Source organism: Anabrus simplex, chromosome 1, assembly GCF_040414725.1.
Source record: "Anabrus simplex isolate iqAnaSimp1 chromosome 1, ASM4041472v1, whole genome shotgun sequence".
Taxonomy (NCBI): Eukaryota; Metazoa; Arthropoda; class Insecta; order Orthoptera; family Tettigoniidae; genus Anabrus; species Anabrus simplex.
The window spans coordinates 697216378-697233416 of record NC_090265.1 but is presented as its reverse complement, the minus strand read 5'-3'; the positions used below and the strand labels follow the sequence as shown (position 1 = coordinate 697233416).

Below are 17039 nucleotides of genomic sequence, written 5' to 3'. Positions count from 1 at the left end.
AAAATCTCAATTCACTACACTGGCGGGGGAAAGAACTATCTGACGCTGAGGCAATTTTTCCTCCAAGCCAGAGAAGAAACCACATCTTCGCTCCTAATTTGGAATTAAATTAATGTAGATTTAATGAAAGTGAAGAGGAAGAAGCTTTTCCTAAGAAACGGCTCTTTTCAGGGTTGAATTTTGAGTTATTTAGTGAATTGTGGTACTATAATTTGGAACAGGGCTAAATTGTAATTCCAGACCAGTTCATACTACTACTCCTACTACTAACTGAGCCTCCGACTTAAGTGCGCACACTGCTCATTCAAAACAGCGCGTCAAAGTAGGTATCGAATAGCTGGCATACTATGATGAACCAGTGTGTTACGTACCAGCAGTATCAGAAAATGTATGAACCAGAGGAATAGCATGCTAAAGAAGAAAGATATCTAACTCCTCAGCTATTTCCCACCAACATTCAGTTAGGCTGTTATACTCGGTACGCAGCAGTAATCCCATACATCGGAGTTGAATGTCAGCATAAGAGACAAAGAACATTACAACAAACAATGGTCAGTGTAATTGTTGATCTATGTTACGCGCTTTCGATATTGTAGGCCTTCACATTATTAATTGTCTTCTGGTTCTGACATACCACTCTTATCATAGTCAGTATGGTAAAACTGAATAAAACATAAATTATCGGAAATTATATTCTCTATAACTTTTGTTATGTAGTACTTTTCCATAGGACCAAGAACATAGGTACCGTATTTAAAAATTAAATTTTAGGTGCCTTCCCCTAAACTACCATTTCACCCAGGGTGAATAACATTGTTTATAGCTTAAACTGTAGTTACTTATTCCCCGACTCTATATACCGATTTTCATTAAATTCTGTTCACCCATTTTGTCGGTGCTCGGCATTGATATGGACTTAGCAACAAAAATCCAAATTCATGAATATCTGTGTTATCATAGCCGGTACGGTAAAAATGCATAAGACATAAATGGTCGGAAATGTAATTCTGTATAACTTTAGTTATGTAGTATTTATCAAAAGGACCACTAATAATATAAATATTTGAGAATTGAATTTTAGGCCTTCCCCTAAACTACCATTTCACTCAGTGTGAATAAAATAATTCATAGCCTAGATTATAGAGGCTCACACCCCGACTCTACATACCGATTTTTAATAAATTCTCTTCAGCCGTTTTCTCATGATGCGTGTACAGACAGACAGACAGACAGAAATTACGGAAATGTAAAAACTGCATTTTCTTGTTACTGTGGACATGATCGATACAGAAATACCATTCTTTTCAAATTCTGAGCAATGTACAGACAAAACTCTTATTTTATATATATAGATTTACATGCCACTGAGGCTGAAAAGCACCTTTACGTAGCATCTTTGTATAAAACACACTAACTACATTTTTATAATATTAAATCAAACATTAAACTTAAAAAATTATAATACAGATACCAAATCCAATAAAATTACAACATAAATTATATAAGTATATCATTAAACCTATTTATTATTTTAGACTACAAGAATCTAAAGAATATAAAGCTAAAACAGAGAAATTATTTTCTTAGAAATTACATATTTCTGATTGTTAGATACACGAATGTCTGATCGCAGCCCCTTGTGTACTCCTCCAGGAAGATAGATGTTAAGGACTGCTTTAGTTGGGTGCGAAATGGTGAAGATTAAAGATGTTAAAGATACGGGAAGCAGTGCAAACAAAGGATTTATTAAATTTAATGGTACGATGAAGGGGAATTTGAAGGGTAATTTTTGTAAACCTATTATCTCTGTTATGTACCGACTCCATAGATTTAAATGCATTATAAAGGTAGAGTGAGGTCTTCAGTTTGAGAATTTTGTCTGCAGGGACTTGATGAATGGTAGGTAACAGGTAGGGACCCTCTTAGAGGCAGCCCTGCCCAGGGAGTGGAGCCCCTGTCTATGCGAGTCCCAGAGCACACTGACCCAGTGTGTAACATCTAGTAAAGGGTCTCAGCTCAGGGTAACGAGTGAAGAACTCAGTGGCAGCAAAAGGGGAGAATGTGGTACGGTGGAGCTGGCGGAGGAGGCAACCCATTCCTCTGGGGGTAGTACAGATGGAATGCACTGCCTTGTGGGATAAGGAGGGATCCTCAAAGGCTAGGGGAGTAAACTCCGAAAGAAAATCCTCAATTACATTAGGCCTAGCAAGCCAGTAAAAGATCTTATTTGTAGTTGCTTTCAAAACACATAAGAGCCTCAGAATGCATTTATCAACTAAATTAAGACGCCACCATGAGCAGACTCATGTCAGGGATGATGGATTATGTCCTGATGATTGACAGAGTCTTGCAAAAATGCAAAAGCCCAGGAAGACTCTAACACGGATTGGGATCATCAACTTACCCAGTCTCGCAGGAAAATGTGAAGAACTAGTGGACCTCATGGAAAGAAGGATATTAGTGATACTGGGGCTGAGTGAAACCAAATGGAGAGGGAAAGAAATGAAGAAATCAGGAAGTATACACTGTATTGGCATGGAAATGGCAAAGAGAAGAGGAACGGTGTTGGTTTAATCATGAGTAAAGATCTAGAAGGAGTCACTGACATTCAGTACGTTAGTGAGAGAATAATAAAGCTGACTGTGCATTTGGGGAAAGATAAACTAACTTTGGGACTGGTGTATGCACCTCAAACTGGATGTTGTCAAGAGGATAAGAACCACTTTCTTGATGATTTGGAAAAAATGTTATCAGTAAAGAGAGAGTAATCATTATACGAGATCTGAATGCACTGATTGGGACAGATAGAACAGGATATGAAAACATAATGGGACCTCATGGATATGGTGGAAGAAATATAGAAGGTGAACATCTCCTTGACTTCTGGATGAGGAATGGGTTGGTGGTGAAAAATAATTGGTTCAAGAAGAGACAGAACCATAGGATAACACGATACAGTTGGGATGGACTACAAAAGACTGTAACTGATTATGTCATCTCAGATGTAAAAGGAGCAGAATGGTAACATATGGTAGAGTAATACCCACCGAGAGCCTTGATAGTGACCACCATCTATTAGTAGCGGACCTGAAAAACTTCTATGTGCGAAAAGTACAGAACAGAAAAATGCCTAAAATTAAAGTATGGGAAGTCCAGAAAACAGATAAGAGAACTGAGTATCAGAAGTGGATAAAAACTCTGTTACCAAGAGATGAAAGAAAAAATGGTGAGGCTGAATGGACCAGACTAAAGGAAACATTGGTTAAGGAAGCAACTGAAGTTTGTGGAAAGACAAGTATGAAAACAAGGGAGAAGGAAACATCTTGGTGGAATGAAAGAGTGAGAGCAACAATCAGGGAAAGAAATCTTGTGTGGAAAGAAAGGGATCAGGAGAAAAAATAAACCAGATCTTACTACAGACGAAGCAAAGATCAGACACCTCGAATAATTATACCGAAACAAGAAACTAGACTTTAAAAGAATGGTTACAGAAGAAAAGACCAAGGCATGGAATATATTCACTCAGAAAATGGAGGAAGACAGCAGAGGCAATAAGAAACTACTGTATAGTGTTATCAGGTGTAAAAGAAAACCAATGAATACCATAAAGGCACTTGAAGATGAAAATGGAAATCTGGTTACTACAGAAAGTGACATGAGAAAAGTCCTGAAGAACCATTTCGACCTCCTACTGAATAGACCAGTTCAAGAACAAAATACAGAACTGGAAATCCAAGCTTACAATGAGGAACCTCCTATCACCTGGACGGAAACTGAGACAGCCTTAAAATTGATAAGTTCACCTGCATACACCCCAGCGTCAGTGAGTAGGGTGTGACACATCCCACTCTGATGAGTCTAGTGTCAGAGCCAAGACGAAACGCTGGTTGATAGAGCAAACGCCTGAAAAGCCTTACATCTGATCTGTTTTTTAAAATCTATACCAAAAGGAAAATCTTCAGGTCCAGATGAAGTGAATGCGAACATGATAAAGGCAGCAGGCATCCAGGGTATATAGTGGCTGCACAGAGTACTAAATGCCGTATGAACAGACAACAAAATACCTGCAGAGACAACAAAATACCTGCAGATTAGAGAGCAAGGGCGTTATAATTCCCCTGTGTAACAATGGCAGCAGACGGAAACGCACCAACTATAAAGGAATTACACTGCTGTCTCTTGGGCTAAAAATTCTAGAGAAGATCATAGAAAAGAGATTGAGAACCATCAACGAACCACAGTTAGAGGAGGAGCAATATGGATTCAGAAGTAACAGATCAACAATGGATCTAATTTTTAGCACCCACATACTGATTGAAAAGTATTGGGAGAAAGGCAAGAACCTGGTCGTTGTATTCCTAGATATAGAAAAGGCCTATATAGTGTTGTAAGAGATAAGATCTGGGAGTGCTTGAGGGGAAAAAAAATGTGCCTGAAGGACTCGTAAGGAAAATTCAGATGTTATACAAGGACTGTACTAGCTGTGTACAAATTGGGGAAGGTCGATCATCATGGTTTGAGATCAAGAGTTGAGTTCAGCAAGGAAGTGCACTGTCCCCGCTACTGTTCACTACTGTTATGGACAATATAATGAAGAACGTCAAGGAAAAGTTAGGTGAACTGAATACAGTGGCCTATGCTGATGATATCATGATTTGGGGTGAAACAGAAGAGGAAGTACAGACCAGACTCAACGTATGGAAATCCCAGTTCCAGGAATATAACCTCAACATCAGCGAGACAAAGACTGTGGTTGATGGCAGTCAACAGAGGACGTCCAGCAAGTGCAAAACTAGGAGACCACCAGCTACAGTGTGTGGATAGTTTTCCTTGCCTTGGAAGTGTAATCTCCCGTGATAATTTGGTCAGAAAGGAAATTACAAACAGAGTTCAAAAGGGATCAGAATTCTACCAACAAGTAAGAACACTTTTATGGGATGACATGATTCCAAAACCGGCCAAACTGATGATGTTTTACAGCTATTTCATACCAATATTGACCTATGGTATTGAAGCGTGCACCCTCACAAAAAGAGGTTCATCAAGACTGCAAGCATCAGAGATGTTCTTAGACCTGTCATCCAGAAAACCAAGATGGACAAGTTAGGAAATGAGGAGGTGAGGAAAAAAGCCGGAATAAAGACATCCCTATTAGACATGATCGGAACATCCAGACTACGGTGGTACGAACGTGATGAGGATGGAGCCTACAAAAACAGCCAGAATAAATTTGGAAAGACAGGTGAAGGGGAGAAGACCTGCAGGAAGATCTAAAACCTGATGGATGGACATGATCAAGGTTGATCTAGTTGCCAGAGGATAGACAGTGGATGATGTTCTCCATGACAAGTTGTATATGGACAGGAAGAAGTGGAAGAGGCTCATTAACAGTACCCAGGAAACTGGAACTGTACAATGATGATGATAATGAGTGCCTTCTAGTGAGATGAGATTGTTGATGGGGCTCTCCTACTGTTGGTCATGGACTCAGTTTTTTTGTATACTTACCCTCAGACCAGTCTTAGCTGCAATGTTGTAAAGGCTTTGTAGTTGGCAAGTATCCTCCTCTTCTGTGTCCGTGCGACGTAAAGCCGCTAGCAAAAAAAAAAAATTATCCTCCTCCTATATTGTTGACAAGTTCATTAGCAAGGGTTAGGCAGGATACATTGTGGTTGTCTTTCCTGTATCCAATCTGTAGTCAAATTCCTGATGGTAGTGTGATAGTCCATTCCCTGATAATCTTCTCTAGTACACAGAAATATATTTAAGTAATTTTTGGTAGTATGTCACGGCACTCCTGGTCATTGTCTCGGCTCTCTGGTTGGGAATTGCTGTCATACCGTATGATGGAATTCAGTACATCCATCTTGAGTGTAGATGGTGAGCACCTTGCCAAGTACCCAGTGCAGCTGGATAGACAGAGGGATGTATTGGTGGATGGATAGATAGATGTATGGATATAGAACTTGTTGAATCAAGGTACAGCTGAGTGATATTACAGTAATTCCCTAACCCTAATATTTTATTTGTTTTGTTGTAATACTCATCTTTCATTAATGTTGTTTATTATCCATATTTTACAGATTCAGAATCAGAATGCCAAGTGTCAGAGCGTGAGGATTCTTTCAGTCTTCCCTCCTCAAACTCTACATTTTATCTGGATCTTAACGTGCAGGAGAACACTGTCACCTTGAGCCGTCCTCGCAGGGACAGCGAGGAAGAAATGACCATCACTCAAGCAACTGAAAATCCTCCCAGTAAGAGCTAAGGAGCATTGTTTTAGGGATGCTTATTGAGCATGCTGTCTGCACAGTTCGGGCTATATAGCTGTTAGCTTAAATTCGGGAGATGGTGGGTTCAAACCATTGAAGATGGTTTCTGTTGTTGCCCATTTTTACATCAGGAAAATACTGGGGCTGTGCCTTAATTAAGGCCATAGCTGATACCTTCTCATTCTTCACCTTGACCTGTCCCATAGATTATAAAACCAATAGAATAAATAATGATATAAAGAATCAGTTTTGTCATAAAAGCATTAATATGTTGATGCACTCTCACTATTTTTTTTTAAATCAGCCTACAGTTTCAAATATTTGTTATTTACTTACTTACATTGCATTAATCAATCATTGCATTACATTATAAAAATGTGATACTTATGACCAGGGAACTGATTTCTATGTATATATATATATATATATAATTATATCAACTTAGGAAACTAAAGTTAATTATGTTTGGTATTATCTTCGTGAATCATGATGTGTGGAGTTGAGAAATGCTGTGTTTATTTTCATATTTTTCCATATTTTGGAGTTTAGCACATACGTTCCATATTCTGTCATTAAAATCCATATTCCATAATTTTGGCAAAAATATATTACATTCTATTAATTTAACAGTCCTTGCAATAATGGACAAACAAATTAACCATTTATATTTAACCATTTAATATTTTAACTTGTGAGCAGCTCAACAATCAGCAGTGTTCCATTGGTTTCCCAGTTGTTTTGTAATTTGTGCATTCTATTTCATTCCTTCATGGGACTCTATTAAATACGCTCTGCATGCCATGGACTTCACCAGCCTCAACTAAAGCTGCCAAAACAGTGGTGTGCGATGCAAGTGTGAGGAATGACTTAAGTTACATTCAGCATAATGCATCAAAAAAGCACTCAAAAGGCTCCAAAACTTGCATCTGTCATTTTTGGAAAGTTTTGAAAATGTGAATAATACTGTTGAACAACTGATTTGTGGCAGAAGTAACACTGCAGCTGTAGCAAAAATTAAGATGGACACTGTACTTTCAAAGAACCCTGGATATGAAGAAATCATATCACACTCTATGAGTGGGGGACGCAGGCGAAGAATACACCCACAGTATCCCCTGCCTGTCGTAAGAGGCGACTAAAAAAGGCGACCAAGGGATGATTGTATTAGAAGCATGAATCTACGTGTGATTAGTACCAACACACGGGGCACCCCATAGGTCGCCTTTACTTGCGAGTAGTACCACTGTGTTAGGTACACAACAGGTTTGCGATGAGTAGCAGCTGAGTGTGGCTTCGCTGTGGGTTTACAGTACCTGTGATTAGTACCATTCTGTGAGCGACACCGTGGGTCTGCGTTGGCTGCGATTAGTACCGACTGTGTGATGAACACCACAGGAATATCAGCGCCCATGATTAGTACACCTGTGTGAGGAACACCGTTGGTTTGCTTTGCCTATGAGTAGCGCCATTATGTGAGAAAAACCGTAGGTCTTCATTACCTGTGCGACGTATGCTACTTGTGAGTAGTACCATAATGTGTGGAACACCGTGAGTCTACACTAGATTAGTACCGCAACATGACGAATACCATGGTTCTACTTTACTAGCGATAAGTAACATTATGAGGGGCCGTTGACCTGGATTTTGTACCCCTTTAGACATCAAGGGCATTGCGAGTTGGTTCCACTGATTGTCTTAAATTCATACTCATTCATGCATTCTTCTTCATTACGTTTTGAATTCTGGTCAGTGGATGATTTTGGACTTTTAAATTATCATTACATTTAGTCACGTTTCATTCCATTAGGGGCTTCAGTATGAAGTTAAGGTTGTGCTTAACCCCAGCAGACATTGTGAAGTTCAAACATGCCCCCATTACCTCTTCTGTTGAATGCAGTTTCAGTCAATATGGTAGGGCTCAGGCTATGAAGCCTGCTATTATGCCAGACCATATTGTACAACACCATTATACAATTTATAGAAAACAATTTGAATAGTATACATATAATCATTAGTTAAACATCATATTTCTAAATATCACTAAAATTAATTTACTTAACCCCTGTAATTTTCTATCCTTATTGATAATTAAGAACTAAATACTGTACCGTATTGGTTTTGTTACGTTACCGAGATCTACCTTCTACAGGCTTGAGTACCACATTACACATTTCCCTTTAAATAGCCTCAGATTGCCTGTGCCTCTAATTTCTGCTGGGACTGAGTTCCAGGAACGTATGGTAGTTGTTGTATGCGTTACTATGATGAGTGGGAATGGACAAGAGGGAACATGTGGATGAGCTTGAGGGAGCTCTATTGGAAGGGAAGAGGTATTTAAAGTCTATTCTAAGATAGTGTGGTTTGCTTGTTTGCAGAACACTGTGGAGGTGGGAAACAGCGAGGTATTTACGTTGACAGCTGTAAGAGGAAAGGACTATATGAGTTTGGATTGGGATATTTAATACAAAACAAGCACAAGCATTGTAGGCTCGCTGTAGTCGACATGAAAGTGTTTCGCTTATACTATTATAAACTACATCTCTGTAGTCTGAAATATTGGGAATATTAGACTCTGAACTAATAATTTTCTTGTTTCTTGGAAGGAGGTCCTTCATCCTTTCTGCAAAATGTAAGGAATAGAATACTCTTGGACAATTTTTTGTGCCATGTTCTGACCAACTTGTGAACTGAATGGGTGAAGCTATATGCATAAACCGGCTTCATAGGTGGGGTGGGTGAAGTGAATGGCGGAGGATAGGTTACAGACTCAGCCGTAAAGAGAGACCCGGGTCATGACGAGTAAAAAAACCAAACCCCATGGCACTACAGGTCTTGAAGGGCCTTGGCCTACCTAGCGACTGCTGCTCAGCCCAAAGACCTGCAGATTATGAGGTGTCGTGTTGTCAGCACAACGAATCCTCTCGGCCATTATTCTTGGCTTTCTAGACCGGGGCTGCTATCTCACAGTCAGACAGCTTCTCAATTCTAATCATGTAGGCTGAGTGGACCTCGAACCAGCCCTCGGGTCCAGATAAACATCCCTGACCTGGCTGGAAATCGAACCCGGGGTCTCCGGGTAAGAGGCAGGCACGCTACCCCTACACCATGGGGTCGACTCATGAAGAGTAAGCTCAAGTTTTAATGATAAGAAGTGGGGAACTACATAAAGCGACAGAGCTAGTTCCAAATGGAGGATTGTAGAGGCCGTTATAGTTAATTCACAGAGGCTTGCAGACTGAATGCTGAAAGGTATAATAGTCCATAATGAAGATAATGGCAGCAGGACTAATTTGAATGCTTGTTTGTTTTTTATTTATTTATTTATTTATTTATTTATTTATTTATTTATTTATTTATTTATTTATTTATTTATTTATTTGTTTGTTTGTTTATTTGTTTATTTGTTTATTTATTTATTTATTTATCCTTACACTTTACCACTTTAAATAATAAAATGTAAAAAAGTAAACATAAGAGGGTAGGGGCAAATATGGTTCCTCTCCACTTTCTTCGGTCTTTCCACCACTCCTCCTCCAACACTGTGTCCCAGTCCAGGTTTCTTTCTATAATGCTGCGTTGAATGGTATCCTTCCATCTCAATCGTGGTCATCCACGGCCTCTCCTTCCTTGGATTTGCATTTCCATCACCTTTTTTGGCATTCTTTCGTCGCTCATTCGCTTCATGTGCCCAAACCATCTTAGTCGGCTCTTCTCTATTCTATCATTCATTTCTTCCACTCCAATTTCTTCCTGGATTTTCTCATTCCTTATTTTGTCTCTTCTACTCTTCTGTATCATACTCCTCAAGAATTTAATTTCGGCTGCGTGTATTCGACTCTCATCCTTCTTTGTCATTGTCCAAGTTTCTGCTCCGTAAGTTGTTATGGGTACGTAATACATCTTGTACATAGTATCCTTTGCTTCCATTGGCACATCTTTGTCCCATAACATGTTTCTTACACTATGATAGAAACAACTAATACTAAATGTATTGTATTGTAACATTTTGTCAACATAGGATCACTCCAGTCAATTTTACTAAGAAAATTGAGCTTTTCTATGCTTCCAATATTTCTTCATCCTCTCAGATACAGACATCCTTTCTTCAGCTGAGAACACTCTGCCTTTTGCCGTTTTATTAATTTTGGTTTGTAGTCTCACATGTGAGTCATTGAGAATCTTAATTTTGTCTATTTTGTTTGAGATCATTTTGTGTTATTTGTAGTTCATTAATATTATTAATTTCTGTGATCCATTTAATCCCTTTATTGCTATTCCATAATTTTTCTCTTATTTTTCTACTAATTCTAGTTTCTGGTGTTCTAATAAGAAACAAACTTCATAAGTTGTTCTGTGTTGTCTGTGAGATACTCTAGAATAAAAGACTTGAGGATTTCAACCTTTTCAATACAATTCTAATCACACTTGGCAATTAAATTACATTATCAAACATAGCAGTACATGTTTTGCATGAGGGACATCTTCAGCTGATAGTTCAAAAAATTAGGGGAGCATGTTTTGTAATGTCTGGTATGTGAACGTTAATTTGGTAGATGGGGTTCCAATGGTCGTACGTCATACCTTGAGACCTTAGCTACTCAGGGTATGTCAAATGGAAGTTATACTCCATCTGTAGGTGTAGCCATGCAATAAACTGTCAGGTGACCCCTCAAAACAAAGTGAATAACAGTGCATCCGTGTGTCGTTGCGTGGTACACAGACTACTGTTGTCATTTGAGCACATTGTATGTAAACCAGCACATTCCATAGACATCTTAATGAGGTTCAAGTTGCACAGGGCCGTTGTTCCAAGAAGGATGGACTTTTCATCATGTTGCTCTGGATCTCAATGTCTCTGTCAGTTATTTGACGCTTGTGGAATCGCTACAGTGAGACAAGCCAGTTCATAAGGAAGGTTGGACAAGGTCGTGGACGCATGAAAACCCCACAGGATGACCGATATCTGACCATCTGTGCGTTGCAGCATCGTTCAGCAACTGCCAGAGAACTGCAACAAGACCTCAGAAGGGTCACTGGAGTCATGGTGTCTGATCAGAGAGTAAGGAACAGGTTAAGAGAAGTGTCCTTACAACCCAGACTTCCTATCTGAGTGCCCCAATTTAGTGCAGCAACATCGTGTAGCTCGCCTTATATTTGCCCATACCCACGTCAACTGGGATCTTCGCCAACAGAGACCTTTATTGTTCACAGACGAATCCACATAGCGTGATGGACATCAACGTGTATGGAGACGCCGTGGTGAGCAGTACATGCCAAGTGTTATTCAGGAAGGAAACCAATTCGGATAAGGTTCTGTGATGGCATGGGGTGGCATCAGTATTGATGACCGCACGGATCTTGTCATCATCTGTGGTAATCTTACCGCTGTGGGCTACATCGAGCAGATACTGCTGCAGCATGTGTTGGTTGCTGCATACGGTGTTGGTCCTGAATTCGTACTCATGCACGACAATCCCAGGGCTCATGTAGCGCACATCACCAGAGCTGTCTTGTGAGAACTGGACATTCAAGAGATGAAATTGCCAGCAGTGAGTCCCAACCATAATTCCATCGAGCATGTGTGGAATGGGCTTGAAAGAAGAGTTCATGGGCGTCCTGTTCCACCACAGACTCTCCAAGACCTCGAACAGTCTCTCATTGATGAATGGGACCTGATACCGCAACGTGACCGCCGTCGACTTATGTGGAGCATGCCACGTAGATGCCAAGCTGTGATAAATGCTCGTGGAGGACATACACCATACTGAAGCTCTCCAACTGTGACAAAAATCCACCCAGGAGGACTATTATCACTTTGTTTTCATCCCTATTTGGAAATTTCCATTTGTGTTCTGAAAATAAACACGAATCCATCGATGTTCTTTTGTATACTTCAATGGTGAAGAATAAAGGTTTAATTGGTAATATACCTGGGTGTGAGGTATTGTTTTGTGGAGAATGGCATACATTCAAAAACATGTTCCCCTAATTTTTCTGAACTGCGTTGTTTTACATCAAAATAGACATAAGAGACATTTACAGATATTACAGAATAGTCAAAAATATTTAAAATTCCCAGATCTTAGTAAGCATGCACTGAGTACACTTGAAATAAAAATTGGTACTTAGAGCTAATGATCAGTCTTAAGAACAGAAAAACACAATCTGTTTCTTAATGTTGTATTTAAAATGCACTTTAAAATTTTTCCATATGGTAAAATTGCCCTTGCATTTGGTTAATATGAACCTATTAATCATGATATTATTGCTGACAACACGTATATACTAGTGGAGACAATTGATCCTAATTGAAGAGTGGGGGGCTCCTCAGAGTTGAAGGAAAAACAACCACATTGGATTACTACAGGTAACTTGGACTGCTGTGGAATGTATAAAATGCAGTGTTCGAAAACATATATCCTCTTGTTGATCTTTACGGTTGACACCCCTCAAGTGACATGGCCGGTGTTGGCGGCCGGTGTTGCTTGTCTGGTACTGTTTAATGTAATGTAAAACAAGAGCTAAAAGTTTCCACCTTTTCAATACTTACGGTATTTATTTTAACCTACTGTAGAAAAGTTACATATATTTGAAACTAGTTCTGGTCTTGCTAGAGACCATCATCAGTCAAAATCATAAAGCTAAGGCAAAGCCATACCAGTAAATTATAATAGATAAAATATTTATAAAATAAGACTCTGTTGTTGACATTCGGTGCAAGACAGGTAAAGAGTTGAATGTTAAACACTCATCACGATCACACTTGTTCTAGTGTAAGTTCGACACAGACGAAGAATACACCCACGGTATCCCCTGCCTGTCGGAAGAGTCGACTAAAAGGGGCCACCAAGGGATGATTGAATTACAACCATAAAACTACTTGTAATTAGTACCCCCACGCAGGGAACACCATGGGTCGCTTTTACTTGTGTGTAGTATCACTATGTTAGGTACACAATAGGTTTGTGATTAGTAGCGACAGTGTGTGAATCAGGGTGTGTTTTACACTACCTGTGATTATTAGGCCCTACTACTATTTGAGCGACATCATGGGTCTGCCTTGCCTATGATTAGTACCCACTATGTGATGAATGCCACGGGATCATACAAGTCCCTGTGATTATTACACCTATGTGAGGAACATCATGGGTTTGTGTTGCATGTAAATAGCGCTGCAATGAGAGAAACGCCATAGGTCTATGTTACAAGTGCGCATTACTTTACCTTTGAGTACTACCATAATGTATGGAATACCGTGAGACTATGCTACTTTTGATTAGTACAAACATGACAAATACCATGGTTCTACTTTCCAAGCGATAAGTAGCATTATGAGGGGCTGATGACCTGGATTTTGGACCCCTTTGGACAAGAAGCGTCATCGATTCAGGATTATACTTTAGAAGCAGTCCCTTGGTCAGTATTATACTATTTTTAATGCTGGTTTCTGAGAATGTGGGCATTACAGGTTGGATCCACTGATTTTTAAATTTGTATCCATCCATTCATAGTCATCATGTTTTGAATTCTGGTCAGAGGATGATTTTGGACTTTTAAATTGTCATTACATTTCGTATAATTTCATACCATTAGGGCCGATCTATCTCCAATGTATTCCTCACATAAGTGAGAGATATAATGCAGGATCTCCTCTTCAATTCACATGGGCCGATGACCTGGATGTTAGGCCCCTTTAAACAACAAGCATCATCATCAACAAATCTTTAGGAGATGAGGAACATGGAATGAAATACATGTGGAGAAGAGTAAGACAGTAGTGGTGAGATGATGGTAATACAGAAGGAAGAGAGAATAATGAAGTAAATGGAAGACCTTTAGAAGTTCTGAAAAGCTTCAAATATTTGGGAGTATACTCTCAGAAGATTGAAACAAGTGTGAAACTTTTTTAGGTTACAGTGAGTGAGTATTGAATAGGTGGAAACCTTTTAGCTCTGTTTTTACATTATATTGCTCTTCAATATGGAATAATATGAAATTTTTTACCTATGGTATTGTTTATTCGAATATTGTATTTTATACATCATAACAGCTCATTTCACAGGCAGATTTTTTAGAGGTTGTTAAGGAGGAGGACTGTATCTGAAAGTAGGAAAGAAGGTGTAGGAAGAACAATGTGGATTTAGAAAAGACAGATCAACTTTTTACCTAATTTTTGCGTTAAGGAACATGATGTAGAAAGGAGGGGAGTTCATGAAAGATTTAGTAGCATCATTTATAGATACTGAGAATGCATATGACAGTGTACTGCAGTAATTGGTGTGGGATGCATAGATTTTTAAAAAAGTTGTCAGAGCAGAAGCACAAATGATTAAAGCCATAGAATGAAAAGGGTTTAAGTAGTGTTAAGACCAAAACAGGACAATCAACAGGGAGAAGGTGAAAAGAAAGTACAAGAACAAGTTACTGTGTGGATTTAGGAGATGAGGAATATGGAATGAAATACATGTGGAGAAGAGTAAGACAGTAGTGGTGAGATGATGGTAATACAGAAGGGAGAATAATGAAGTAAATGGAAGACCTTTAGAAGTTCTGAAAAGCTTCAAATATTTGGGAGTATACTCTCAGAAGATTGAAAAATAAATGAAGGAATTGGAAATAGAATCTAGCAAGTCATGGGTTTTACCAGCGTGTGAGAGCTTAAGCGTTGAACCAGGACATCCCAGAGAAATGCAAGGAACTTCTGTGCTAGGTGTATTGCACACCAGTTGTGACATATGCAGTGGAGACATGGACAGCAACAAAACATAATGAAAGTAGAATCCAAGCAGCCAATATGGAATTCCTTACAGGAATTATTGGGAAGGCAAGAAGAGATCAGATCAGAAATGTAGATATCGGAGAGAGAACCGGATTCCAAAAATTACAAGACAAGATAGAGACCAGTAAACTGAAATTGTATGGATGCAGGATGAGAACAGAAAATGATAGAATTTAAATCAATAAAATTAAATTTCCACCTGTTTGATACTATATATTTGCGGTATGCAAATTCATTACTTGTAGTACATGTTTTATTTCTCCTCTTTCGTGCACATGGGACATCATTCCTTTGGACAGCAAAGTACCTTCAACGACTTGGTCTGTATGCCCAGAAATATATTGAAATTCTCAAGGGTATTATGAAAGATCCCATACATACTTTCATTCACCATTTGTATAACAGTGTATGAAATTTCCTACTATGTTTCTTTCTGTTTTCATTAATTATAGTATCAGTAATTTAATGTTCATTTTTTATAGTCCTGGACCTATTGTCACCTTATTTATAATGAAACAGCTACAAATAATCAATTAGCTTAAAGTAAATATATAGTATCTGACAGGTGGAAATGTTCTTTTATTGATTTAATGTAAATAAGATTTGATACGGGAAATGAAGCTGATTTCCTGCAAGATGATAGGGTTCCAAAGCAATTATTTACAGGTAAAATAATAGAAAGAAGACAATGGGCAAGGCCCAGGAAGAGGCAGACTAATACAGTGAAGGAGATTATAGATAAGAGAGGAGTAAAAGTAGAAGAAATATTGGAGGAAGGAAGGGAGTGGTGGAGAGATGCAAAACTGTGGAGGTCCTTAATTCACAACCTAACCCAGAAGACTGAAAACTGGAAATGAAGAAGAAAAAATGAAGATGTATGTAAAGATAAAGGTGTAACTGTATACAAGGATGATCTGTCAAGCAATTCCTTAATTAGCAATAGACAGGGTATGTCTTCTTCAGAATGGACAATTTCAATAAAGATGTCAAGTAACACAGCAATGGTATGGTCTGTTCCAGGAAGAACACCTACTACTTGCTGCCGTTTGCCAGGATGTGAAGAAGTTTAAACACTAAGCCATTTTCTAGGATATTGTTCAAAAGGTGAGCAGGTGAGAAACAATCAGCATCACATTGTTGGCTCTCAAATAGCAGAGGCTTTGAAAAAGGCAAAGTAGGAAGTATATGATGTGGTCCGTTGCTTGGCGGAGGAAGGCAGCAATAGGAGGACAGATATTATAGTACTTATGAATGCTCTCATATAAGAATTTAGAGAAACAAGACAGGTTTCCATCCACATTAACAGAAATCTACAGCTGGATACATTATTATTTGCAGACGAGTTAGTGTTGGTTGCCACCTCAGAAGGTGATTTACAGCGTTCAATGTATAATCTAAACCTAGTCTCAGAAAAGTACTCAATGGAAATATCCCCTGAGATAACTAAGATAATGGCTTTCTGTGGCAAGAAACCAACTAAGAAGCAAGATCTGCTTAAATAACATTTTGAAAAGAGTAAATGATTTTAAATACCTCCTACAAACTGTCTTTCTTTGAAGAACTAGACATACCTGAGAAAATCTCCAAATTTAACAGATGTTTGGGAATCATCAGTAAAGTTTCTAGACTATCATGAGTTCAAAAACACACCTATACAAGAATATACAAAACCTTGCCAAGACCTGTACTTTGCTATGGAAGTGAAGCGTGGACCCTGAGAAAATACGATGAGAGAAGATGAGACTACAGCTGAAATGAAATACATGCAGCGAACAGCAGTTGTCACTAAGTGGGAACACAAAAGAAATACAGAAGTGCTGAATGATCTTAAAAGCATATCTATTTTGGAATACATCTATGAATACCAGAGAAATTGGTTTGAACACCTAAACAGGATGGACAGAAGCAGGATCCCCAAAGAAGTCATAAATTGCTGTTCCGGTGGGAAGAGATGGCATTAAAATTCAAATCTTTTATAGACAGTAACA

General features: G+C 38.7%; 1 protein-coding gene across 1 annotated transcript in view; it reads left to right on the top strand.

The window, feature by feature from the left end:
• Positions 1 to 17039, top strand: part of fab1 (fab1 kinase) — a 296509-nt gene that overhangs the window by 72481 nt on the left and 206989 nt on the right. The window contains exon 9 of the mRNA XM_067159454.2: positions 6084 to 6257. Within this exon, the coding sequence (XP_067015555.2) occupies positions 6084 to 6257 (174 nt within the window). The remainder of the gene's footprint in view (positions 1 to 6083; positions 6258 to 17039) is intronic.